The sequence below is a fragment of the Hemiscyllium ocellatum genome, chromosome 7 (assembly GCF_020745735.1).
Source record: "Hemiscyllium ocellatum isolate sHemOce1 chromosome 7, sHemOce1.pat.X.cur, whole genome shotgun sequence".
Lineage (NCBI taxonomy): Eukaryota > Metazoa > Chordata > Chondrichthyes > Orectolobiformes > Hemiscylliidae > Hemiscyllium > Hemiscyllium ocellatum.
In genome coordinates this window covers 104,780,550-104,807,710 of record NC_083407.1, presented here as the reverse complement: position 1 = coordinate 104,807,710, position 27,161 = coordinate 104,780,550, and the positions used below count along the sequence as shown (strand labels likewise).

Genomic DNA, 27,161 nt, shown 5'->3' with positions numbered 1-27,161 from the left:
TTTCCACCTACCTACCCACCCCCACTCCATCCCCGAAACATCAAAAGGGGCTGACAACTCCAATGCATGGGGAACGAACACGGGTACAACAAATGTGCTGAAATGTTAGCCACCTGTGAAGATAAGCTTCCATCAAAGTGGAAAATCCTGATCGTGTGAATCAATCAAAAAATAAATGTGTGAAAAGCAAGCAACGGAAACCAGGCTTTTGAGTTTGAGCATACATTGTTTCATTCTGGAGACACTGTGCATTTTCTGAGGGAATGCGTGATCGAGAGGAGACCATTCAATCCCTTGAACCTGCTGCACCATTCAAAAGTTAGCGAAAGGCCAGCTGAACAAAAAAATCTCCCTTCTGCGCACCCCCCCTCCTTTTCATCTTGGTTTTGAGGGAGTGCAGTATTGTTGGAACAACTGTCTTCTTGATAAAATATCAAACCAGTGCCATGACTATCCTGTCAAGTCGGAGTCATACAGCACAGAAACAGACCCTTCGGTCCAACCAGCCCATGCCAAACATAATCCCAAACTAAACTAGTCCCAACTGCCTGCTCCTGGCCCATATCCCTCCAAACTTTATCAAAATGTCTTTTAAACACTATAACTGTGCTCATATCCAGTTGTAAAAGATCCCATGGCATTATTCTGCAGACCAGGGATGGCATGGTGGAACACTGGTTGGCACTGCTGCCTCTCAGCGCCAGGGTCCCAGTTCGATTCCAGCCTCAGGCAACTGTCTGTGTGGAGTTTGCACATTCTCCCCGCGTCTGCGTGGGTTTCTCCCGGGTGCTCCGGTTTCCCCTCTCAGTCCAAAGATATGCAGGTCAGGTGAATTGGCCACGCTAAATTGCCCATAGTGTTAGGTGCATTAGTCAGAGGAAAGTGGGTCTGGGTGGGTTACTCTTCAGAGGGTCGGTGTGGACTGGTTGGGCCGAAGGGCCTGTTTCCAAACTCTTCGGGAATCTAATCTGATCTAATCTAACAACCAGCTGATGCAAAGATTGAATGCTGGAGAAACTCAGCCAGTCTGGCAGCATCTGCGGAGAGAAAAATAGAGATAACGTTTTGAGTCCGCTATGATTCTTTAGAGTCCATTTCTGAAGGAGGTAGAGATCAACGAAGGTAGCACTGATCAGGGATCAAATTTGGGAATTTCCTGCTTTGCAGCTTCTGCTGAATGACAGCTCTTGCTTGGCTCGGTACAACACAATTCATAAAATGCAAAATACTGGTGTGATAGAATTAAACAGCTTTATTTTCAGATCAGCTTTAGTGGCTCCAACCTTACAAAAATGTATCTCAGGATAATTCCTCCTGTTAAGATGTATGTACATAAATATATTATTATATTATAAAAGCAGCAGACTTCAAATTTAGAGCTTTACCACCACAGCGAGTAATAGATGACAGATAGGAGTTCGCACCTGTCTCTTATAGCCCCTCCACATCTACAGCAGACTCCTTGGTTCGTGTGATGTAATTCTATCTTTGAAAGGACAAGACAAGACTGTGAGTGATCATAAGTTTTTTTTTAAAATCTGAGTGGAGGAGACAATGTCCCACATCTGAAGCAGGCAACAGCATCCCCCAATTTCCCACGCTTACATGGACACAGTCTGCAGCCTAACGTGGTGCGCCAAAATGCTACAACAGTCCCACTTCCAGTTCTTCCATCAAGCTTTCTCTTGCAATCATTTCTGCTTTTCACTGTTTAAGCAGCAATGCCACTTGCTTAATGTGCTCAACAGCACCTTCCACAATAAATGTGCATATTAGTGAGACCAAGGACTTTTGGATTCAAAGCCAAATTCAGATACAGATATAATCTGTTGGAAGGGTTAAGACAGTGGCTGGTGTTGAGTTTCAATGTGATCTCCGCATCCCCTTTCCCCAGTGAACCACCAGAACCTACACATCTCCCAAGCAACTTACTTGGGAACCATATTTCATTGGTACTGCACCTGAGTTACACCCTCATCCAAAGTGGCTACATAACCCACGCTGAAATTCTATATCGACCAGTTGGTTGGATACACCCAAAGGTGCCACGTACAGGTGCCACGTGTGCCATTTGTTACCAGCAGTAGCCAGACTCTGATCCCCTGATCTATAGTAAGTGTTTTGTTTTAATCAGGCTTTAAAAAAAAACAGCTTTTAAACTCACTATGTACCAGATACAAACATATTTTGAACATGGCTAAAAATTCACTTCTCAAATTGAGTTGATCAATTGAGCCTAGTGGAAAAGTGCAATTCTTAGACACCGAGTGAAACAAAATCTCTGCTATGATCCCTTTGCATTTTGGTATCCCTAAATTTCCATTGTTCCCTAAAAGTCTTTGAGTGTGTGCCCACTGTTATCCCAGTTCTTGCTCGGTGTGCATAGTCTAGAGCTCACTGCTAATCACTGTTGGTTCTCTCTCATGTAAGAGTGATTGTGGAGATCTAAACTCCGCCTGTGGGTTCTAGGTTTGCAATGCTGATCAATGTTCCTAGGTGTGCACTGACTCATATCATTTTGTTAACCCTCCAAGAGTCTTACTAACTTATTAAAATAAATTAAAACAAAATTTTACACTGATTCCTGATCAGACTTTTTGAGCTTAAACCCTTTGATTTTCACCCTGTTGCTCACTTCGACCTGTTTTAGTCAACTCCAGCACCATCTCCCCTTTTCTTTTTGATGATTAATCCTTGGAATGTTGCAAGGTTCAAAGTTGTGAGAGCAGGTTCCAAATTTGGTGGCGTGGCCAACAGTGGCAGGGAAAAGGTGAAATAAAACAAATCAACAAATCTGCTGTCCAACCAATTAAGCTTTTAGAATAGATCAGATGCTGCAAGAAAATCGCTGTTAAAATTATTTTTCCCATGCACTGGTTGACCTGTAAGTAATGATAACTATTTATGGATCTTGAATGGTGATTTCATATTTTCCAGAAGAATTGAGAATACAGAAAGGAAACTAACCTGAAGGGAATCCTGGAGGGTCAGGGGTTTGGTGGTGTATACATCCTGTTCCTCTGGGATATACAGTTGATTTAGTTCGAAGGAGAGGCTTATTGCCAAAGGGAAATGGAATGGTTTACCTCTTTGGCACATAGTTCCCACAAATACTTCCAAGGTTGGACACAGTAAAAATGAGGTGCAACGTACAAACCTGGTCTGCTCTGACAAGGGGGTGTATTTTAAACCCAACGTAAAAACACAATGACATCAATGTCACCCCACCCATTTTGCACACAGACTGGAATGAGGCTGGGAATTTGGCACCAAGTTAACTGGAATTCTGTACACCACTGGAAACCAGTCGTGTCACTCAAGTGCTTTTGACTGTCTGGAGGGCCGAGATGGTGGATACATGACAACAAATTCACAACGGATATATTTTAACAGCAACCTACACTGTGCATTATAATGTAGAAGGGGCAGTCTCCTGCACTCAATTTATCTTTCGATACCATGCCTTCTCCCACCTCATCCAGCTTAGTTTAAAATCACCAAAAGATCCCCCTTCAATTCTCTGTGTTCCTGAGCACAAGGATCCGAATGCACCCAGCCCTATTTCTTCGTCCACGAAAGATTAGATTGAGAATTCTATGTTTGAGTGAAGTCTGACCTAGACATCAGCTGTTTGGGCAGGAGAACTCGAAAGCATCGCAAAACTCAAAGTCACCATCCAAGTCCAACGTGCGCCAGAAAGAACGCGGCTTCTTCTGCAGCTCCCTGTGCACACACCGTGGGCAGGGAACACTCCTCGACTTGCACTCAGCGTGGAACACAGCTCCGCAAATCTCACACCTACAGAGAAATAATAAAGCCTGTGTTCACAACCAAATTGGGACACCTTCTCAGTTTATAATCAAAGCAGAAATTAAATCTGATTTCAATAGGGCCCATCCCACCAGCTCAGGATGGTCCAAACAGCTATGCAAACCAATTAAGTACTTAGTGAATGGTAATCACAGTTTTAATCGAATGAACTAAAGGATTTTAATAAGTATCTAATTTAAATAAAGGCAAAATTTAACCCAATACAACAAAACAGCCACTCAGTTCCCTATTCCAATGAAAGTGCCATCCAGTTAGTCCAATGCTTTCCCCATTGCCTGCAAATTATTCCGTTTGAAATATGCAGGCAATTCTCTTTTGAAAGTTGCAATTGAATTTGTATCTGCCACATTTCCACAAACTGCATGTCAATCATAACCAAAAGCACTGAGATGTGAACAACATTCTAAAACGATATACACAACAATTAGTGTCTTCAGTAATTGTTTCACAATTACATTCTGAAGTCACAATTTTATAACATACAAACAGAGGCAATGCCAAGTTGTATGACCTTTATGGCAGTTAATTAAGATGAACAGTACTAAGAACATAAGAAATAAGGAGGGCATTTGGCCCCTCTAGCCTGGCCCACCATTCTGTAAGATATTAGCTGATCTACCCCAGGCCACAACCTACACTCTATCTCATATTTGTGCAGAGCTTGGTTTCATGAACCAGAAGTCGATGTATCTGCACGTTGACTGGGGTGCACGGACCTTCCGATGATCATGCAGCTTATGGGAACATTGGCTTCAACTTCACTCCGGAACAAGCTCCTCATAGCCCTCAACTCCCTGAATGTTCAGGAACATATTTACTGCCTCTTGGAATACTTTGTGTGATTCAGTCCCCACAGCTTTCTGGGGCAAAGGATTCCAAACATTTACTACCCTCTGGGGGAAGAAACTCCTTCACGTTCCAGATTGAAACGTATGCCCCCTTAATCTACGACTAGTTTTCACAGTTCATTGCATTAGTTTTTGATTGGATACTCTCGTTAATGATGGGTAGTTCAGCCTTCTCATCAAGACTCTTGATTGATATCAGAATGAACAAGCAGAAACAAAAGTAAGCTCAAAACTAACACCAAAACGTGCACATGCTTCATTGGAAATGTAACGTGGGAGAGATGTATACTTGCTTGCTGATCCAATACGTTTTACACCCAAATTTAGTCAGGTGCCCAGATATCATGTCACCACACAGTGATGCAGTTGACACCCCCACAAATCAGACAGCTAATGCCAACTTACTTTCCAGTACCACACGTGAAGATTGGGCCTTTAGAAGAGTTACTGGAGTTTGTGGAATTGGACCCCTGTACAGGAAAGTGCAAATTATCTGAAGCAGTAGCAGCAGCAAGAACCTCCCATGACTGGGATTCATTTTTGTTTCTTCACTCCTGTTAGTGATCATTGATGTATGAATAACAAACTGTTCAATAAAAGTCGTTCAACACTCATGACCCATTCATGAAAACCGAGCAAGGCGAAGGATCAAAATCCACCAACTACCTTTGGCGTGGTGTATTTAAAGGCATCAACTCTTTGGGTTAATCATTACTGATAAACAGCAAAACAATTGCTGCCTTCACAATCCTGTATACCAGTGACTGAAGACTCAGTGATTAACTCCCCGACTATTTCTTATAACATAACCTATCAATTTGAAATGCTCAGTACGCTTAGAGTGTGACACCAGATATTAAAGGCACAAAGAAGTGAGCAGAGTGTGAGGCCAGGGCAGAGGTGCTCTCAAACTCCTTGCTAATTCTGTCAGGGAAGCACTCCTCCCTCCTCCAAGCTCCCAAAGTAAAGTTATTTGTTTAAAACCTTATCTTGGCCTCTTCTACCTAGTAGATGCCCATTTCAACACTGGGTGAACCTTTCAATATTCTCAACACAACATCTTATGTTTCTATAACAAAAAAAAGGAGCAACATTAGGCCCTTTGATCCTGCTTTCCGATTCAATAGAATCATGGTTGATCATCTAACTCAGTAACCAGTTCCTCCTTTCGCCCATGCCCTTTAGCCCTAAGAACTACAGTGGAAACTTGATTATCTGAACGAGGTGGGCGGGCACTATTTTGTTTGGATAATCAATTATTCGGAAAATCGATTAAATGCCTTTCCTCTGAGGCTGGGAGTTTTAAAGTCTGCTCTCCATTCAGGAGACTAGCAGCAGCCCCGCCCCCAACCCCCCCATCCATCACTGCGCCCCCTGCCCAGCACTGCCCCCCCCCCCCCCCCAAACCCGGTCCATCCCCACCCACAACTTAGTCCACACCTAACTCGGTCCAACCCTGCCCCCAACTCGGTCCAACCCCACACCCTGACCCCAACCCCATCCAACCCTGCCCCCAGCAAAAACTGCTGCTGCTGCAGCTTCCTTTGTGGGGTAAGTCTCCAAATAGCACACAGACACAGTCACACACACAACCTTTTACTACTAATTTTTGACAGGTTCCACCTTTGCCCTGCACAGGTCAATGTTGGAGAGATTATTCCTGGGAAGCCGGAGGTGGGGGGAGGTCAGTCATTTGGAGACCGTGCCTGTTTAAATCACTGTTGGAAACACGTCTTTGATGTAATGTTTCTATCGGGACCTAGAGATCTCCTTTGAATAATCAAATTTTTGAATAATTGGTATTCGGATAGTCGAGGTTCCCCTGTATATCTAATGCCTTCTTGAAAACATTCAATCTCTTAGCCTCAGTCACTTTGTTACAGACATTCCTACAGGCTCACCACCCTTTGGATGAAGAGATTATGCATCTCAGTCCTAATGGCTGACAGTTGTTAAACTGTGATTTCCTTGTTCTGGTCTCCCCGGTCATCAGGGACATCTTCCCTACGTTTACTCAGTTCAGCCCTGTTAGAATTTTGTCTGTTTCTATGAGAACGCTCCTCACTCTTCTAACAGATCCAAGGCTCTCCTGGATACCTCAGTCCTGTCTTCCCAGAAATCAGCAGGTAAACCTTAACTGCACTCCCTCCTTGGCCAAAAGATCCTTCCTTAGTAAATCAAAACTGTACACTGTTCTCGAAGCATGGTCTCACCTGTACAACTGCAGCAAGACATTCCCGCTCCTCGACTCAAATCCTCTTGCTAAGGTGACCAACATGCCTCTTGCCCTCTACACCACCTATGCACCTGCATGATTACTTTCACCAAATGATGTGTGAGGATGCCCAGGTCTCACTGGACCTCCCCACCCCCAATCTATCGCCAGGAAGGATCTACTTCCTGTTTTTTTCTAACAAGGTGCATAACCTCATGGTTTATCCACATTATACTTCATCTGCCAGGCATTTGCCAAACACCCAATCCGTCCAAATCACACTGAAGCATCTCTGCATCCTCCTCACAGTTCACCCTTCCACCTAGCTCTGTGTGGTCGGCAGACCTGGAGATATTATATTTAGTTCCCTCTCCTAAATGATTAATAATTTGGGATCAGTGCGATTCTCCTGTGGTACCCCGGTAATTATTGGCTGACAATCAGAAAATGATCTGTTTATTTATTTCCTATCCAGTTCTCCATCCATGTCCATACACTAGCCCAATCCCATAAGCTTTGATTTTACATGCTAATCTTCTCATTATATGGGACCCTATCAAATGGCTTCTGAAAGTCCAAGTAAACCACATCTACTGATTTTCCCTCATTAACGCCACTAGTAATGTCCTTGCAATATTCCAATAGATTATTCAAGTGTGATTTCCCTTTTGTAAATCCAGGTTGACTGTGTCCAATCCTGCCACAGCTTTCTGTTATTAAACCTTTTATAAAATGTTTCTAGCATTTTCAGCTTTTAGTCATTTTTAGACTATTTGTCACTTAACAATGTTTAAGACTTTCTTTTGAATATTTATATACAAAGAGAGAACAAAGAAAATTTACCGCCCAGGAACAGGTCCTTTGGCCCTCCAAGCCTGAACCGATCCAACCGTACTATTTAAACCTGTCGCCCAATTCTTAAGTATCTATATCCCTCTGCTCCCCACCTACTCAAACATCTGTCCAGACACATCTTATCCGAATCTACCATGCCTACCCCTACTGGCAACGCCTTCCAGACACCTACCACCCTCTATGTAAAGTGCTTTCTGCGTATATCCCCCTTAAACTTTTCACCTCTAACCTTGAACGTGTGACCTCTCATTATTGAATCCTTCACCCTGGGAAAAAGCTTCTCTATCCACCCTGTTTATACCCTTCATGATTTTGTAGACCTCAATCACGTTCCCCACAATCTCCTTTTTTTCTCATGATAAACAATCCCAACCTACTCAACCTCTCCTCATAGTTAGCACCTTCCATACCAGACAACACCTAATGTAAGCTGAAAATGTGTTGCTGGTTAAAGCACAGCAGGTCAGGCAGCATCCAAGGAACAGGAAATTCGACGTTTCGGGCCAGAGCCCTTCATCAGGAATGAGGAGAGGGTGCCAGGCAGGCTAAGATAAAAGGTAGGGAGGAGGGACTTGGGGGAGGGGTGATGGAGATGTGATAGGTGGAAGGAGGTCAAGGTGAGGGTGATAGGCTGGAGTGGGGTGGGGGCGGAGAGGTCAGGAAGAGGATTGCAGGTTAGGAGGGCGGTGCTAGTTCAAGGGAATCGACTGAGACAAGGTGGGGGGAGGGGAAATGAGGAAACTGGAGAAATCAGAGTTCATCCCTTGTGGCTGGAGGGTTCCCAGGCGGAAGATGAGGCGCTCTTCCTCCAACCGTCGTGTTGTTAGGTTCTGCCGATGGAGGAGTCCAAGGACCTGCATGTCTTCGGTGGAGTGGGAGGGAGAGTTAAAGTGTTGAGCCACGGGGTGGTTGGGTTGGTTGGTTCGGGCGTCCCAGAGGTGTTCCCTGAAGCGTTCTGCAAGTAGGCGGCCCGTCTCCCCAATATAGAGGAGGCCACATCAGGTGCAGCAGATGCAATAGATGATGTGTGTGGAGGTGCAGGTGAATTTGTGGCGGATATGGAAGGATCCCTTGGGGCCTTGGAGGGAAGTGAGGGAGGAGGTGTGGGCGCAAGTTTTGCATTTCCTACGGTTGCAGGGGAAGGTGCCGTGAGTGGAAGTTGGGTTGGTGGGAGGTGTGGACCTGACAAGGGAGTCACGAAGGGAGTGGTCTTTGCGGAACGCTGATAGGGGAGGGGAGGGAAATATATCCCTGGTGGTGGGGTCCGTTTGGAGTTGGCGGAAATGACGGCGGATGATACGCTGTAATCAGAGGTTGGTGGGGTGGTAGGTGAGAACCAGTGGGGTCCTGTCTTGGTGGTGGTTGGAGGGGCGGGGCTCAAGGGCGGAGGAGCGGGAAGTGGAGGAGGTGCGGTGGAGGGCATCGTTGATCACGTCTGGGGGGAATCTGCGGTCCTTGAAGGAGGCGGCCATCTGGGCAGTACGGTATTGGAACTGGTCCTCCTGGGAGCAGAGGCGGCGGAGACGAAGGAATTGGGAATATGGGATGGAGTTTTTACAGGGGGCAGGGTGGGAGGAGGTGTAGTCCAGGTAGCTGTGGGAGTCAGTCGGTTTATAGTAATGTAACCATGTTACATAAACCCTGTTTATCAATATCCAAAGTGGGTTTACTTAATTACTATTTTGGGGTTATTTGGTATGGGCAAATTGCTTGCATTATTCCCTGACCACACTTCAAAAGTACACCTGTGGCAAAGAACATTCTGGAATCATGAAAGGTGCGATATAAATACAAGTTGAATTCAAGTCTCTTTTTCCTTTCTGATTTCATATATAACCAGATCACTTTTCTGCACCATCCCCGGTACAGTGCCCCTCTGTGACAGTTTCTAAGCTGAAATGCCTTCCATTTGGTTACAAAATGGAGAAGGCAGCTGCACTGGCGCGACACACCTTTAACCAACGCAAAGGATGTGGTTCACCCAGCCAGCTGGGCTTCGTTTCAAAAGAAAATGGGGTGTTGCTGATGGACCACTGATCCAGCCAGCCACCTGCACTCAGCTGTTTCGGACTTGTTTGTAGTTTTCGTGACTTTCAGAAGAGTAATTGTTGGCCTGTGCTTGGTGAATCACACTTGCTTTGAAGAGAAGCGCAACATAGAAACACGAGAGAGAGAAAAAAAGCCTGGTTCAGACTGTTTAAACAAACATTAAGTAACAGTCTAGTTGATGAGGTGTAAGAAGTTTGCCCTGTGCTAATACTACCAATTCATAACAGACATGAACAGGCTTTACAAAATAACCAAAATCAACTGCTTTTATCATGCCTTTTGTGTTATTTCAGAAGCAGCTATGTCACTAAGGGTAATAATAACTTATTTTTCCTGTCTTACTACTGCTAATCCCCATCAAACCTCCTTGATCTCTTTATTTCGCTCCAGCTCTAATCCAACAATAAATTCTCTGATCCCTTCCCTTTTGTGCTTCTGTGAAGTGACACGGGATGTTCTCCTGTGTGTGAAAACACAGTACGTGCAAGTTGTGGCTCTGTCTTTCCTCAGTCAGAAGGTGCTGGTTAAAGTCCCACTTCACAGACCTGAGTACCTAACCTAGGCTGACACTAGACTGCTATTCTAATGGACAGCTGCACTGTCAAAGGTATCATTCAAATGAGACATTAAATCAGGGCTTCCCAAACTAATTTTTCTTTTTTTGGGTGGGGGAGGAGCAGGACAATTGACATTTCAGGCATGAGTCCTTCTTCAGGAATCCTGAAGAAGGGCTCATGCCCGAAACGTCGATTCTCCTGCTCCTTGGATGCTGCCTGACCTGCTGCGCTTTTCTAGCAACACATTTTCAGCTCTGATCTCCAGCATCTGCAGTCCTCACTTTCTCCTTAGAGGGGTTGGGGAAGACTCCTGTTGGGCTCAGCAAACACCTTTTGGCTGTCGTCAGCTTCAATCCACAATGACTGCTGTGTAACTCCAACTAGTGCCAATGGCCCCTTTACATTTTGTATAGTGAAACAGCCTGATGTTGGAGGCCTGAACCCTGTCACAAGTAACTTTAATTGGAGATTTTAAACTAAAAAGCAATCGGATAAAACAACTCTCCAGCATCCAGCATCCCCGGCCCCGCCCCCCACAAATTAACACTCCCCTCTTCAAGACTCCCACCCGCACCGAATTCTCACAGGTAACGTCAATCAACCCCTCCTCCCCACCTCCGTCCATAACCCATGCCCAATCACTCAAACATTTCACCCTCCTTCCGCTAACCGAACCCCCCCCCATCCCCTCTCAGGTTGGGTCACCACCCAACCCCCACTCTCGTGTGGGGCTCTTGACTATTTTGCAAAAAACAAAGTGGGGTCACCATAAAAAAAATCTCTACAGTGCAGAAAGAGGCCATTTGGCCTATCAAGTCTGCACTGACCCTCCAAAGTAGCATCCCACCCTATCCCCATAACAATGCATTCATGAAGACTGAATTTTAATTTTGATGAATGCTGACAGGGTACCGTGGTTTTCCCCGAATTACTGGTGCATGAGCACGAGTATGAGGCAGGATGACCCAAGGCCCTGTTATCTCTCTGTGGTGAATGTGAAGTATGAAGAGCAGGGGTGATTCCCTTTACAGTCTGGCCTCCCTCAATTAACATCACTAAAGCACAATATCTAGTCACTGTCACCATGCTTTTTGTGGACGCTTTCTGTGCACGAATTAGTTGCCGTGCTTTCATTACAATAGAGACTACACTCCAGAAGAAACATTAGTTAGCTGTGAAGTGTTGTGGGTGTCCTAGGTTTGAAAAGCTACTGTGTGAACGTTTAATATTTTGAAATGCAAGTTTTATTCTTCTCTTTTCTCATTCCTTTGCCCCAAAGTTACTTACACTATTCTAAAATTTCGCAGCACTGTTCAGTCAGTCACATCGCAGAGCCGTTGGTCCCAGTCAGATGCATTAAATTCACCAGCAATAGATGCGAGAAGATAGGAGGAAAAGACCATGCCACAAGTTACAGTGTTGGCAAAGCCCCCTCAGGGTCTGCAATCTGTTCAGCATTGGAACTAAATAAACCAAAAACAGCAAAGTCCCACTTTTCACCTGTGACCTGGATTGAGTTAGTTATGTCCTCAGTTAGATTAATTGTCCTTAATTCTGAGCACCGCACTTATAGGAAAGTGTTACGGTGCTGGAGAGGCTGCAGAGAATGTTTACTGGAGTGGTACCAGGGATTAGGTTCTTCAGTTAAGCAAAAAGGCTGCAGGGTTCTTTTTAGGGCGATGGAAGCTAAAGGGAAATTTAAATTTCCTCTAGAGACTTTGGTAGATTACATAAGGAGAAGCTGTTGCCACAGACAGGAATAGGAGAAACTAGAGGACAAAAATTTAAGGGAACTGGCAAAAGAGATTTGAGCAGGGAATGAGAATGTTTTCAAATGTACTGAATGATGGTGATCATATTGCATCCATGATGTAAGCAGGTTCAATAGTAAAGCTCACAGGAAATCAGAAAAGTAGTTTAAAAGGAATCATTTACAAGGCTAATGAGAACAGAACAAAAGGAGTAGGAATGATCACCCAGAAACCCAGCACAGACATACTGGGCTGAATGACCACTTTAGGCATATAGTGCTTTAATTTCATAATTGCAAATAATGACTCAGATTCAACTTGCTCCTTGCTGAGTGTCGATTTGTTATGTAGCATGGTTATAAAGGTAATTGTCTGAGTTTCACAGAGAATGGAAATAGGGTCATTTGTTACACAGCCTAAGGTAGTGGCCAATTTTTGAATACAAAGATTGAATAACAACTACTAAGTAATTATTTAATCTCATGATTTAGAGGTGCCGATGTTGGACTGGGGTGTACAAAGTTAAAAATCACACACACCAGGTTATACTCCAACAGGTTTAATTGGAAGCACACTAGTTTTCGGAGCGCCCCTCCTTCATCAGGTGGTTGTGGAGGCCACAGATGTAAGACACAGAATTTATAGCAAATTTTTGTTATAAATTCTGTGCCTTACAATTGTGGCCTCCACAACTACCTGATGAAGGAGGGGCGCTCCGAAAACTAGTGTGCTTCCAATTAAACCTGTTAGACTATAACCTGGTGTTGTGTGACTTTTAACTATTTAATCTCAGTTAGTGAAGATTAATCACGGAGTAAAGGCAATTATGATTAAGACAACAGAATTTTGGCTATAGTACCCATGAGAACTCCACCGATCTTCAAAATAGCATCACTAGATCTTTTACACCCACCATACAGGCTTCAGATTAATGTTTTAGCTGAAAGACACCATTTTGCACAAAGCAACAAGTAGAGGTCCAAAGGTCTTCTCCAAAAATCAGCTATGGACAGTCAGCTGCATGCATCTCTCAGGCGATGTGCGGTTAATATACGCGATTTAATATATAGTCCTCAGTACTGATCAGCAGTAGCTTTTCCATGTGATCTCCCTGATCTCCAATTGTTACATCCTGACTGTATCCTCCTCCAGCTCTTGATGACCTGGTGGTATTGTCGCAAGATTGTTAATCCAGAAACTCAGCTGAGGTCCAGGGGTCCTGGGCTCAAATTCCAGGAGATGGCAGAATTTGAATTCATGAAAGCATCTGGAATTAAGGATGGCCACGAAACTATTGGAAAAACCCACCTGGTTCACTTATGTCTTTTAGAGAAGGAAATCTGCCATCCTTACCTGGTCTGGCCTACATGTGACTCCAGACCCACAGCAATGTGGTTGACTCTTAACTGCCCTCTGGGCAATTAGGGATGGGCAATAGATGCTGACTGCATTGTGTGAATAAATTTTAAAAAAACCTTATCTTTCTGTATTCCTCCAATTCGCACCTCACCGTGTGCACCATCATTTACTTCAGTAGCAGCTCGGCCTTCAGTTGTCTGGACTCCAATCTCTGGAATACCTTCCTTAAACCTCTTCCCACTTTTATGGTGTTACATAAAAAGCGATTATTTTGACCAACAGCTCCTTCTGTCGCACAACATCTAATTCCTTGGCGTCAATGCTCCTGCGAAGTGCTTGGAATGTATCACCCTATTAAAAGGTGCTATATAAATGCAAGTTGTTATTTGCTATAATAATATTTAACATCAGCATTGAGTGCACTGACCAAGAGTCAACAGCAGAAATCGTGACAAGAATTTTTTTTACTGTTTCTGTGTTGAAACAGTTCCCTTGTTTGTGATGGAATTAACTCACAATGACCACAGAACTGTGAAATGGAAGGACAGTAAAGAAGCATGCTTGCAAAATGAGTCATGTGGATGAGGATCAGAAACAGAAAGGGCTTGAAACATCAGCTTGCCCTGACATGAAACTCAAGAGACTTCTCAAAGTGCAGCTGAAAGGAACTCGGTTCTACAGGGGAAAAAAATGTTCAAACATAACTCTTAGATCATACTTTACCAGGAAAACCGTGAGGACTGCTGGAGAGTCAGAGTCGAAAAGTGTAGTGCTGGATGAAGCATAGCAGGTCAGGCAGCATCCGAGGAGGAGAGTTAACATTGTGGGCATAGGTCCTTCATCAGGAAAGTCACCGGGGCAAGAACCCATTAAGCATATACTGTACATTCCTTTCATTAAATGCACTGGTCATTGTCTAATTAAGTTACAGCAACTTGAACAGGCATTATTCTAACTATTTAATGTGGTGGAAGGATTGAAAAGATGGAAAAGAGAGAAAATCAGAATTCATTATATATTAGAAGTAAACACAGACTCATCAATCTCTAATTAGTTCATTTCTGAACTCATGAGGCGCCCTATTCAACATAAGTCAACGATGCCACAATAAACAATTCCTCAATTCCCATTTTTAGCTTGGCAATATAAGCCCCTGTTGTAGAGTCACTCCTTTTCACATTAAGCACAATTAAAGATGGAAGATATGCCTAATTAACTGAAGGCTACATATGCCTACAACAGCAGATTCATATTGTTAAGAAGTCCTCCAGCTTGAAAATAAGATAAAATTAATTCATGGCCAAAATTCACTTGTACTTTAAGAGAAGGCAAGCTTACATTGGCAATTGGGATTGAACTTCTAGAGTTATACAGCGAAACCTGTCTATGTTGACCAGATATCCCAATCTGACCCAGTTCAATTTGCGAGCATTTGGCCCATATCCCTCAAAGCCCTTTCTATTCACACACCCATCCAGACACCTTTTAAATTATGTAATTGCACTAGCCTTCTATCGCTTCCTCTGGTAACTCGTTCTACTCACCCTCCCTCCGTGTGAAAAAGTTACCCCTCAGGTCCTTTTTAAATCTTGCCCCTCTCACCTTAAACCTATGCCTGTAGTTTTGGACTCATCCACCTTGGGAAAAGAACCTTGTCTATTTACCCTATCCATGCCCCTCTTGATTTTATAAATCTCCTCAGCCTCCAACGCTCCAGGGGGAAAAAAAGCCCCCAATCTATTCAGCCTCCCCCTATAGCTCAAACCCTCTAATCCTAACAACATTCTTGTAAATCTTTTCTGCACCCTATCTAGTTTAACAACACCCTTCCTATAGATGGGAGACCAGAACTGGATGCAGTATTTAAAAGTGGCCTCACCAATGTCCTGTATAGCCACAACATCATCTTCCAACTCCTATACTCCATGTTCTGACTTTTCAGGATAAAATCCCATTTGCCCATCTAACCTGCCCGTATATATTGTCCTGTAATCTAAAGTACATCATTGGACACAGGCTTCCTGTCACAATCTTTGATCATCACCCTCTGCCTCTGCCAATTTTTGATCCAATTTGCCAAGCTGCCCTGGGCCCTAACCATCTTGTTCAGTTTCACCATGTGAGACCTTGTTTAAAGCCAAAGTTTCTGTCAGAGTATGGGTGCAACGAACATGTTTAATCAAGTAATGTTCAACATCTCAACTTTCTAGGGCTCTCATGGTGCAACAGTAGTGTCCCTACATCTAGATCAGAAGGTCTGGGTTCAAAACTCAGCTGCTACACTTTTGCCACAAGAAAGTTAGTATGGTGAAGATTAGGGAACATTCTACAAATGAGGAATACAACAGGGATGGGTTGTACCCTGGGATAATGGAGGAGCTCCCACGAACAATAATAAACAGCATTTGTTTAGTGACTTGAATGCAGTGAAAACCCCAATGTGATTCACTGGGAGCTATCAGACAAAAGTTTACATTGAACCATGGAAATAACCATATTAAGTCAAGTGAACAGCAGTTTGGCCAAATGAGTGAGTGTCTTAAAGAAGGATATTCAGAGAGGCAGAGAGATTTAGGGGAGGAACCCCAGACCTTATAGCCCATACAGTTGAAGACACAGCTATAAATGGTGGAGTGATTAAATTTGGGACTGCCAACATTTCAGAGAGTTTTAGGGCTGGAGGAAATTGCAGAGGTAGGAGTTGGCAAGGAAACGGAGAATTTGAAAACAAGAATGAGAACTGTAAAGTCCATGTGCTGCCATACTAGGAGCTAATGTAGGTCAATGAGCACAATAGCGAAAGTGATACAACATGTTAACAAGTTTGGACACAAGCAGAAAATTTTTAAGTGAGCTTAAAGTTAAACAAGGATGTTGGAATGCTCAGTAACTCTCAATTCCATTCTCACTGGGTCTAGCCCAATTTGAAAGTGGTCACAGGTTTGCAATGTCATCTCTAATTCTAACTCGAACAATCAGTCCACTGAACTATTTAGATACTGGCAAACTCACCTTTTGGTGGCAGTTCCTTCGAAAGGATAAATGATTTGCCCATTGCTGCAGATCTCACAGATGAAACCTTTCTGGCTGCACAGACTGCAGTTATACACATGAGCACTGGCAAACTTATTGATCTTCATGAGGAACGGAGCAAGTTTCCCTTCAAAGACCTTGGGAAGAAATGGGGGGGGGGGGGGAGAAAAAAAGAAAATCAGAGGCGTAAGAAATACTTCAAAAAGGGGAATGAATCTGTTGCTAAAAGCTCTTTCCATGCCTTTACTATCTTCAGACTCAATTATTCATTCCTGATGAAGGCTTTTGCCCGAAATGTTGATTTCCTGCTCCTCGGATGCTGCCCGACCTGCTGTGCTTCTCCAGCATCACTCTAACCTAGACTCTGATCTCCAGCAACTGCAGTCCTCACTTTCACTTATTCTAACAGTCTCCTGACCCAACCTCCTTCCTTCGACTTCTGTAACATCAATTCATCCAGTAAAACTGCTTCTGATATTCTTCCTCCCACAAAGTACCATTCATTAATCACCCAAGTTTGCTGACCGACACTGGCTATCAGTCCTACAGTGTTGCAAATTCTATTCCATATATTTAAATTCCTCACTGGCCTCATCCCTTCCTATCTCTGCAAAGCTTCCTCAGATCTACGACCCCTAAGGGATCTTGGCGTTTATCCAGTCTTGGTTTCTTGTGCCTTGCATACTTAATTGCCCCATTAATATCGGCTGTGTCTTCAGTTGCCTGGGGCCCAATTTCTACAACTCCTTCCTTAAATCTCTCTGCCTGTTACGATGGTCCCTACAACTTATCTTTTGGCCAAGCCTTAGCCACCTGAAGAATCGCTTCTAACAAGGCTCAGTCTAACAGCATTTCAAGTGAAACATTTCAGGGGGTTTTTAATGTTAACAGTGATAAGTAAATGCAACTTATTGCTGCACAATGACAACCATTTCTTCTCTCCTTCTCTACTCTCCTGAAGACATTACCTCATTGGAATAATGATCGATTGGCCTTGACAGTATCCCACAATCATCCTTCCAAGTGATCATAGGTTGTATGCAAGACCAGACAATGAGAGCTGACAGGTCACTCAACTGCAAAGCTGGATCCCATCTTTAGTCAGGAACTTGCATTAGGTTCCACTTTCTTAACCCTGGGGTGGCGAAGCCAACATGAAGCCATGATCTCCTGAAACTGAAACTGAACTGAGAACAGGGTCTCAAAGATTTTTATCCAACCTTTTGAGCTTGGCAACAGAAACGTTTGCACTGCCTCTCCTGAATGGCCTCTTGTGAAATTAGAAAACCATGGTAAACTATTTCCTCAGCTTGGCAGAGACCAACCTTGGCTCGTGCTAACATTGCGTGTCTCTGAGTCACAAGATTACAGGTTCAAGTTCCATTCTAAAGACCACAGCACAAAATCCCAGATTGACACTCCAGTCCAACAGCGAGGGAGTGCTGCTACGGAGGAGCTCTTACTCTTGGAGCAAGGTATTAAATTTAGATCCTGGCTTTTTTCTCAGGTGGATACAAATGATGACATTTTGTCGAACAACAGTAAGGGTATTTTCTCCAGTGTTATCCCTCTACTGATACCAGTAACAAAGTAAATTATCTTGTCATCTACACATGGTTGTTTGGGGAAGCTGGCTGTGTGCAATCGGCTGTTACATTTCCAACGTTTGCAACAGTGACCATATGTGCAGGTCAGGTAGATTGGTCGTGCTAAATTGCCCATAGTGTTAGGTGCATTAGTCAGAGGGAAATGGGTTGGTGTGGACTGGTTGGGCCGAAGGGCCTGTTTCCATACTGTAGAGAATTTAATCTAATCTAATCTAATCTAATCTAATGTCAAAAATACTCAATTGGCTACAATGTGCTTAGATACCCTCAGGTCATGAAATGTGCTACAGAATTCAAGTCAGTATTTCTTCTGTCACTGCAACCTCCTTCAGCACTATTTTCATGATTCAGACTTTCCCACAACAATTTCAACATGTTTATAGCAGATTGGTGATTTTCCTGATCTGTCCAAGACTCCTTTTTAACATAAATCCTTACATATACCATGAATAATTAAGTATGCTAGGAGCCAATGAATATAATCCTAGTCCACTCCATCAAAGAAAGCACAGGCCCAACCCATGTTCCCCTGGCTCCTCTAAAATATACGAGTAAAAAAATGAGGTCTGCAGATGCTGGAGATCACAGCTGCAAATGTGTTGCTGGTCAAAGCACAGCAGGTTAGGCAGCATCTCAGGAATAGAGAATTCGACGTTTCGAGCATAAGCCCTTCATCATGGTCCTGATGAAGGGCTTATGCTCGAAACGTCGAATTCTCTATTCCTGAGATGCTGCCTAACCTGCTGTGCTTTGACCAGCAACACATTTGCAGCTCCTCTAAAATATACTTGGGTAAAACTAACAACCACAACTCTCATGTTCTCTGGTTACCAACATTCTTGCTGGTGGAAATAGCCAGTCTTTCACTTCAATTGACTCCTTTACTTTTTAAGTCCTCTGTTAAATGTCCACTGCACCCTCACTACTTGAGGAACAGCTTCTCCAATTTCTTCACACAATGTTATTAACTCCAGTAAATGTTCTGCACACTCTCCAAGGTCTGGTCATCCTTTCTAACATGCAGTTTCCAAAATTGGGTACCATACTCCAGCAGAGCCTGAATTAGTAACTTAAAGGCAAGGGTAACTTGCTCAATTTTATCGGCTATTCCATCATTAATAAAGCCAAGCCCGCATGCCGTCTTTTTTGAAGCAGCCACCCCAGCTAACCCTGCCACCTTCACAGATCTGAATGCAAACTCCAGCTCTTTCTCCTCCTGCTCCCCATTTTAAAATTTTAGAATTTAGTGTGCCTTGCCTCTCCAGTCTCCCTCTCAAAGAAATTGTTCTGAATTAAAGAACATCTGTCACTGTGCAATTTATCGATTTGCTCATGTCCTCCTGACATTTGCTCCTAATCTCTTCAGTGTTTATTACACTTGCAAACCTTGAGTCATCTGAAAGCTCTGAAACAAATGCCCTGCATGTCCAAGTAGAGGACACTGATCTAATCATCCTGGTGGACATCATTGCATACAACCCTCGAATCTGAAAAATAACCACCCACCACTAATCTCTGCTTTCTACCTTTAAGACAAATTTATGTTCATGGTATTACCTACTGTGGAATTACCTGGACTTGGTTTTACAAGTCTACTATACAGTACTTTATCCAATAAACGTGCACCTAAAAAATACTCCAAAACTAGTAATTCCACAGATTCTGAGTTTTCAAAAAGATTCCTTACCCAACAATGCCTTTCACAGAGTCCCTATTGTACAAAACAAGCCATTTGGCCCATCATGTCTGCACTGACCCTCCAAAGAGGATCTCCCCACTCTACCCTACGCCTATACACCTGTTTTTCCTATGGTGAATCCAGCTAACTTGCACATCCCTGAACACCATGTGCAATTTAGTATGGCCAATCTACCTAACCTACACATCTTTGGACTGTGGTGGGGAAACCGGAACACCCAGAGGAAGCCCAGTAGACACAGGGAGAATGTGCAAACTCCATACAGTCAGTCACCCAAGGGTGGAATCGAACCTGGGTCCCTGGACTGAGAGGCAGCAGTGCTAACCACTGAGTCGGTGTGCCACCTTTTGAACAATCAAAATCCTGAATGTTGTGACAGATTTATGTAGGGATACAATGGACAGAGGTCCATTGCTTAGCTCAGCTGACCCCAACTTACTTATTTTTAGATTCTCTACAGCACGAAAACAGGCCCTTCAGACCAAGTCCACACTGGCCCTCCGAAGACTAACCCACCCAGACCCACCCTCCTCAATCACCCAACTAATGCACCTATACTACGGACAATTTAGCATGACCAATTCACCTGACCTGCACATCTTTGGACAGTGGGAGGAACCCGGAGCACACGGAGGAAACCCACGCAGACACGGGGAGAATGTGCAAACTCCACACAGACAGTCGCCCAAGGTGGGAATAGAACCCGGGTCCCTGGTGCTGTGAGGCAGCAGTGTTAACCACTGAGCCACCATGCCACCCCGTAAATTAAGCAAGCTTGGCTACAGCACAGTTGCCCATAGATCTCAAATGTGATGTGGGACAAGGGAGTTCAACTTGCACCATGACTTGGCTTTAGTATGTGCATGGGCCTCTTGTCTGACCTATACAAAAGCTCAAATGTTAAATGCCATTCACCCAATCTAAAGGCGCAGTTATTAGCAGCCTTGCTAGCATCAGAGGTCCCAGCTTACAGTCCCACTCCAGAGACCTGAGCACACAATCCCCATGGAAACTGCAGTAGAGTACTGAGGGAAGGCAGCACTGTTACAGGTCTTGTATCTCTCATGTGACATTACACAGAGGACCCAACGGCCATCTTAGGTGGACAGAAAACATTCCTTGGCACTATTTCAGAGATGAACGTGGGCATCCTCCCTGGTAAAATGTATCCCATAAGCAACTTTTTTTTAGCAACGGTGGTTGAATCACTATTATGCAGTGTGTGAGAGCATGCCATGTGCAAACTGCCTGCTGTGTTTCCTGTGTTACAACAGGGACTACACTTCAAAAATACTTAATTAGCGGTCAAATATTTGGAATGCTTGGAGGCTGGCTTTCCCCTTTTCCTCTGATGGATAAAATTTCAGCCCTGTTGTTAAGAGAATCCACATCCTGCGCTGACAGAAGAGCAGATCATGTTGCAAGTTCATATTCTGATAGGACAGGTAAAGTTTATGCAACCATTATAGCAGAACATAGATACGGGGTAAACCACTAAGGCCAGTATTTGATGAACCCAGTACAGTAGAAAACATAGCTGCAAAAAGGTGCTTAAACAGAAGAGAGTTGATCTTATCCTGACCTTCCAGGAATATTTGCATTATTGAGCATATTATCTACAGCTTTACTATACTTAAACATTAGTTCTGGTCAATATGTGAAGAAATGATTCCAATATATACACCAGTTTACAAATAACGAAGCATTTCTGAGGAGCAGTTACTGCTCTCCAAATATAAATTGCAACATACATTGGCACACAGCAAGATTAGCAAAACATCAATGTGGTTAAAACTAGATTACCAGTTTTAGTGATGTTTATTGAGAGATAAACATTGGCCAGAATACTAGGGAGAACTCCCCTTTTCTTCAAATGGTGGGACGTAATCATTTACATTCACTTGAGCAAACAAATGGAGCCTCAGTTTAAAGTTCCACTTGTATTACAACAGCTGCAACAGTGCAGCACTCTCTCAGTACCACACTGCAGTTTAAGCCTGGGTTTTACATTCAAATGACTGGAGCGCTGCTTGAATCCATAACTTTCTGACTTGGGGCAACAGTGCTGGTTTCTGAGCAACTGGCCAACAATAGGACATTGCACCTTTCCATCTTCATACAAGAACACAAGGAAAAAGAAAGCAGGAGATTCAAAGTGAAGGGTAAAGTTATATGCCAGTCAACTGCGAGACTTTGAGTGGCATCCTGTAGGTGAGGTTTTGCTTATAAAAGGCGACACATTGGCCAGACTCCCACTCCAATTAATTATTGAAAAACTAAACAGTCTGCTTGTCCTCTCAAATGATTAATAGCAAATTCAGTAAATTAATGAGGAAAAAGTAGACTCCTGCCTCTCGCCAGGTTTTATTAATTGGTTAGCAGCATAGTTGAATCCTGATGAAAGTGTAATTGGCGAGCCAAGAAATGTTACGCTTGAACAAGGATCCTATAAACTGTATAATGTAAAATAAAAACAGGCAATTTGTAAAATTTTGTAACAAAGTCTATTTGAATAAATAATTAGAGGGAGCAGGATAGTCTCAGGCTCAGTCTTCGGCTTTACTGGGGACATGCCAAGGACACAATAGTTTATTTTCAGCTGGAAAGAAAACCAGTCGGGAGTCTTGTTCCAAACTGCTCTAACAGGGACACCCTTACACGACTACACAAGTGGATCAGGATCAGCTACGGCACCTCACACCAACCATCCTGTCAAACATCATTTTAGTTTCTTCTCTGCCCCGTAACCATTTTTAAAAAAGTACCCCGGGACATTTTCCAGTGAAAAAGACACAATAAAAATTTAAGCTGTTTTTGGTGAATGGCTTATTGACACTGAATTTCAACCGTCATTCATGGGATTGGGGTGGGGGTTGAGGTGGTGGTGGTGGTGAGGGACCTGTTAACTGTTTGTAACACCGAACTCCAACAGATAGCCAAGGGATTCAGGGGAAACACTGGAATGGAGAGCAAATTTTATTTAGATACTTACTGCAAACTTGAGAACTAATGATCTTTTCAGCTAGGTATCCAATGTGTTAATGCTAGCATTGTGTCCCCAAATTAACATGGAGAGGAATGCGTGACGGTACCAAGGGAGGTTCCTTACAGGTGCAAGGAGACTAATCTTTTGAAAAGGGAACAAAAAGACTCAAATTCAAGTATAAAGCAGTTGTTATTCAGCACGGAACTCATTGCTCGACAGTTGCACCCTCCATTGATGAATCACACAGCAAACCCTGAGTAATCACATTCATATTCACTCCAGTTTGTTTTTATTCAGCCTTTTTTTTAAATAAAAAAAGAAAAACCAGGCCTTAGCAAATCCAGGCAGGTTTATTTTCCAGTTGTCGGCAGCTGCATGAGATCTACTGTCAGCAACCGACACCACACGTACAGCTCAATATGAAAGCAGCTTTAAAGAATTTGGCCACTTTTGATCCCAGTTTTTCCTCAGCCCGCCATGGCAGCATGCCATCAGTTTGCTCGACCCCTACATTTTGCAATTCCCTCCTTACAACACTGCCTCTCTCTTCTAAAAACCTCCTTAACAAAAAGTTTTTGTTCACCTATCCAAATAACCTTTGTAGCTTTAAATGACAAATTTTGTAGGATGATGTTCTTGTGAAACCAACGGGGTCGCTTTAGGCCTTTAGAGGCTACGATAACTGCAGGCTACTGCTGTTAGAAGTCCCTTTAAATTTTGTTCACTGAATGCACATAATGAGAATCTTCAGTCAACTCTAAACACTAACTTGTTGTTATGTCTGGTAGAATAATTGTGATGTGGACTCTCATGCACTGTGGTTCTGTGAAGTAAAGACAGTGTTACTGGAACAAACTGTTGTGATAAAGTAGGTGATCTTCAGTTCCTGTACATCTTAAGTTAAACTTCTAGGGGAGAATGACTTTTTTTTACTTCTCAGACTTGGAACCTCTTGCTGGATAAAAAGTCAATTATGATTTAAAACAACAGCAATCAAATTTAAAACAAACATAACTTTAGTCAGGATAGACCTATCAGACGAAAAAAGGAAGGAACACAGGATGTTAGAGTTGAGAGATGGAGTACTAGGATAAGTCATTTACAAATAAAATTAAAAAGGGACCTTTTGTAGAGATATTTTACAATGTTTCTGGGATATACAGAAATACCTTTGGTTTTAAAAAAACCCTGATATCCACACTCAGGATAACAAAGAAAGCACAGAAAAGAAACAGGCCATTTGGCCTAAATGGTGTAGGCCACACATAAACCTTGTCCTTTTCCTCTTACCTAACCCTGTTAACACAACCTTTCATCCCTTTGTACCCTCATGTCCTTACCAAGGCTCCTCTTAAAGGCAGCTATGCCATTCACTTTACCTACTTGCTCGTTAAACTAGTTCCATCTTCTCACTTCTCCTTGGGGGTGAAGAAGTTTCCCCGGAGGTCCTTTAAATTTAATCAGTAGCTTGTAATCTTGGCCTGTGGTGCTGCAAAACAGTACTTCGGTGTCTACCCTAGCCGACATGTTTCATAGTCCTGAATACCTCTATTAAATCACCTCTTTTCCAGGGAGGGGGGGGAAAAAAAGCCCCAATTTATTTAGCTGGTTCCAGCAGCTGTAACCATTCTGCTCTGGTATAATTCTTGTAAAAGTTTGTACCATACTGATACAGCAGAAGAGTTGCAACAGCAATAAAATCCCACCCCTCCAACCAATATAATATTTCAATACAACCTCGTTCCCTGCTCATACCCTAATGCAGCTTCTCCTGCGTGCGATACAGACATCCTTTCAGCTCAAAGCTGACTAGGTCTGCAGAACGCCTTGGGGAGCCAGCAATGGGTAAAGTGAATAACAACAATTGTTCTAGGGGCCTGTCAAGCATTGCTTTTCTGCCTGTTGAGTTTGAATTGCTGTAATTAGTTATCTTGCCTTGCAAAGCAGGTTTTGAGTTGTTGATAATGAAGTTACAGTGAAGGAAAGGGAGGGTGGGTGGGTGGGTGGGGAGGGGGAGGGGGCATGGAGAAAGACAGACACAGACAGGGAGAGAGGGAGGGAGAGAGGGAGAGAGAGAGAGCGAGAGTAATGTCAAAAGACAATCCCAGGAATACTGCTGCTCTCAATGTATTCAACAGAAGTACGTGATGGGTGTGGGAGAGCTTTGCTGCATCTGACAAAAGGGCCAAAAGTCGCACAGAACCTTGATATATTATGGAGGAGGATCAAGCAGGAATGTTTCAAGTGAAAGTCCTGTTGCTCCTCCTCTTAGGCAATCCCTCGGGACGTAGGATGACTTTCTTCCAGTCTGCTGTTGTGGGTCCTGAGGTGACCAAACAGTCTGATGCTGGATCCACACATCCTGCCAAAGGTGGAGCAGGTGACTTCGCTAAAGGGGGTGAGAGATGCTGGACTTCCCACACATTCCTTCTGCTGTTTGCACTTTGGCCCTGTTGAAGATGCTCAAAATGGTCGGCACCATCATAGATGCTTCTTCTCTGTATTTGGTGGCTTTGGGGGAAGAGGATCCTACAAGTTGGTGGACACACCATATTTTATTATGGAGGCTTTAAGGACGCTCTTGACACACACCGTCTTCCTTGTAACTACCTACCGTGAAGAAACCAAGAGTGGGGAGTTTGTTTCGGAAATTGAGTCAGGCACGTAGATGATGTGGCTTACCCAACATAGCCGACTGACAGTAACTAGTGCCTGGATGCTGGCCTAAAAGAGGACACTGACATTGGACTGCCTACCATGCCATCAGATTTGCAGGATTTTGCATAGGCATCACTGAAACTTTCTCCAGGGACTGGGGACATTTGCAGTAAATTGCCCATGTCTCTAATGCAGAGAGAAGGGCAGTTAACACTACAGCTCGGCTGACCAAGAGCTTGGCACAAGGTTTGAGGCACCAACAAATACACTGCTCCTCAGAAAGTCTTATCCTCTATAACAGCAATTACAGGCTGAAGGTACATTTGGAGTGAAAATGACCACGTAAACATGTCCTGAATGAGCACCAGTGGAGACCCACCCTTTGACTTGTAGTGGATTCTGTTGATGTATATTCAGAACAGGGTACTTTATTGCAGAAGACCATTCAGTTTATACACAGACTGACCTAAAGATATCATAATAAATGTTGCCAAGCCCTGCTTTTATACCTTGGTCCTGTGGTCTTACAGCTCCAGAGTAGCTTCCATAAGGTCAGAGTCTGCCCTGATTAAACTGCAGACACACTAGGACAGCTCAGGATTATTATGAAGCTTTTTTTTTGGTTTAATTCAAAGGATTAAAGCTGGCACTTAAACTATTCAGCTCCTTTTGTGACAAGAGATCTTATGTCACTGGGAAAGGGAACCAGCCAGACTCCTGCAAATACTCTGCCATGTAGATATAGGAATATGATTTAAAGCAAGGCCCATACAGAAATTACCTTTAAGTGACCATACCAAGATAGTGAAGAATAGCTTCATAATCTGGGCATCAATTGGATATTAGAGGAAGTGAGGATTGCAGATGCTGGAGATCAGAATCGAAAAGTGTGGTGGTGGAAAATCACAGCCAGTCAGGCAGGCAGCATCTGAGAAGCAGGAGAATTGACGTTTCGAGCACAAGCTCTTCCTGCTCCTTGAATGCTATCAATTGGATATGCCCACACTGAGATAAGTGGTCAAAAGAAAAACAGGCCTGTAAACTCAATGGATCCCTCAGTTTTCCTTACTTTTCCTGCCCAGTCCTGATTATCAAACCTGGATGGGTGGGGTGGGGTAGCTTCAGTGGAATTCCATCCACAAGCCTTGAAGATTTGCCTTAAAACCTACTTCCATATGTAGAATATATGGAACAGAAACAGACCAGCTGCTCCATGCCAGTGTTAATGCCCCATTCGTGTTTCTTCTCATCAAAATCTGCAGATCCAGCATAACCAGTTATTCCCTTCTCCCTTAAATGTTGGTCTTCCCATTACTGCACTCAACCTGTTAATCCTCTCCTGAAACATATACTCACCCATTATGGTACTGTCCTTGTGAATCTTATTTGCACTCTCTCGAGTGCCTCTATATAATTTTTGGATGAGAACAACTAGAAATACACACAGTACTTTAAATGCATTCTAACCAGTGTTCAATACAGATTTTACACAACTTTCCTACTTTTCGGTTCTGTCCCTCTCGGAATAAAACCTGATACCTGGCCTCTATTTCTCATGGTCTTGCTATTTGACACAATTTTCAGTAACTGATGTCTTTACATGCTGAGATCCCTGTGCTCCTCTGGACTTGAGCCTGCCAAGTGGCAAGTATGATTCCAACCAAGATACACTACATCTCAGTTATCGGTGTTGAACTTCATTTCCATGTCTTT

At 43.4% G+C, this 27,161-nt stretch overlaps 1 protein-coding gene across 2 annotated transcripts in view; it reads right to left on the bottom strand.

Annotated features, from left to right (window-relative positions):
- Positions 1-1,270: 1,270 nt before the first annotated feature.
- plekhm3 (pleckstrin homology domain containing, family M, member 3) overlaps positions 1,271-27,161 on the bottom strand; it is a 183,665-nt gene continuing 157,774 nt past the window's right edge. For both annotated transcript variants that reach the window (XM_060827616.1, XM_060827615.1), the window contains exons 7-8: positions 16,478-16,635; positions 1,271-3,798 (exon numbers count right to left, since the gene is read on the bottom strand). In XM_060827616.1, coding sequence (XP_060683599.1) covers positions 3,624-3,798; positions 16,478-16,635 — 333 coding nt within the window. In that variant the 3' untranslated portion in view covers positions 1,271-3,623. The remainder of the gene's footprint in view (positions 3,799-16,477; positions 16,636-27,161) is intronic.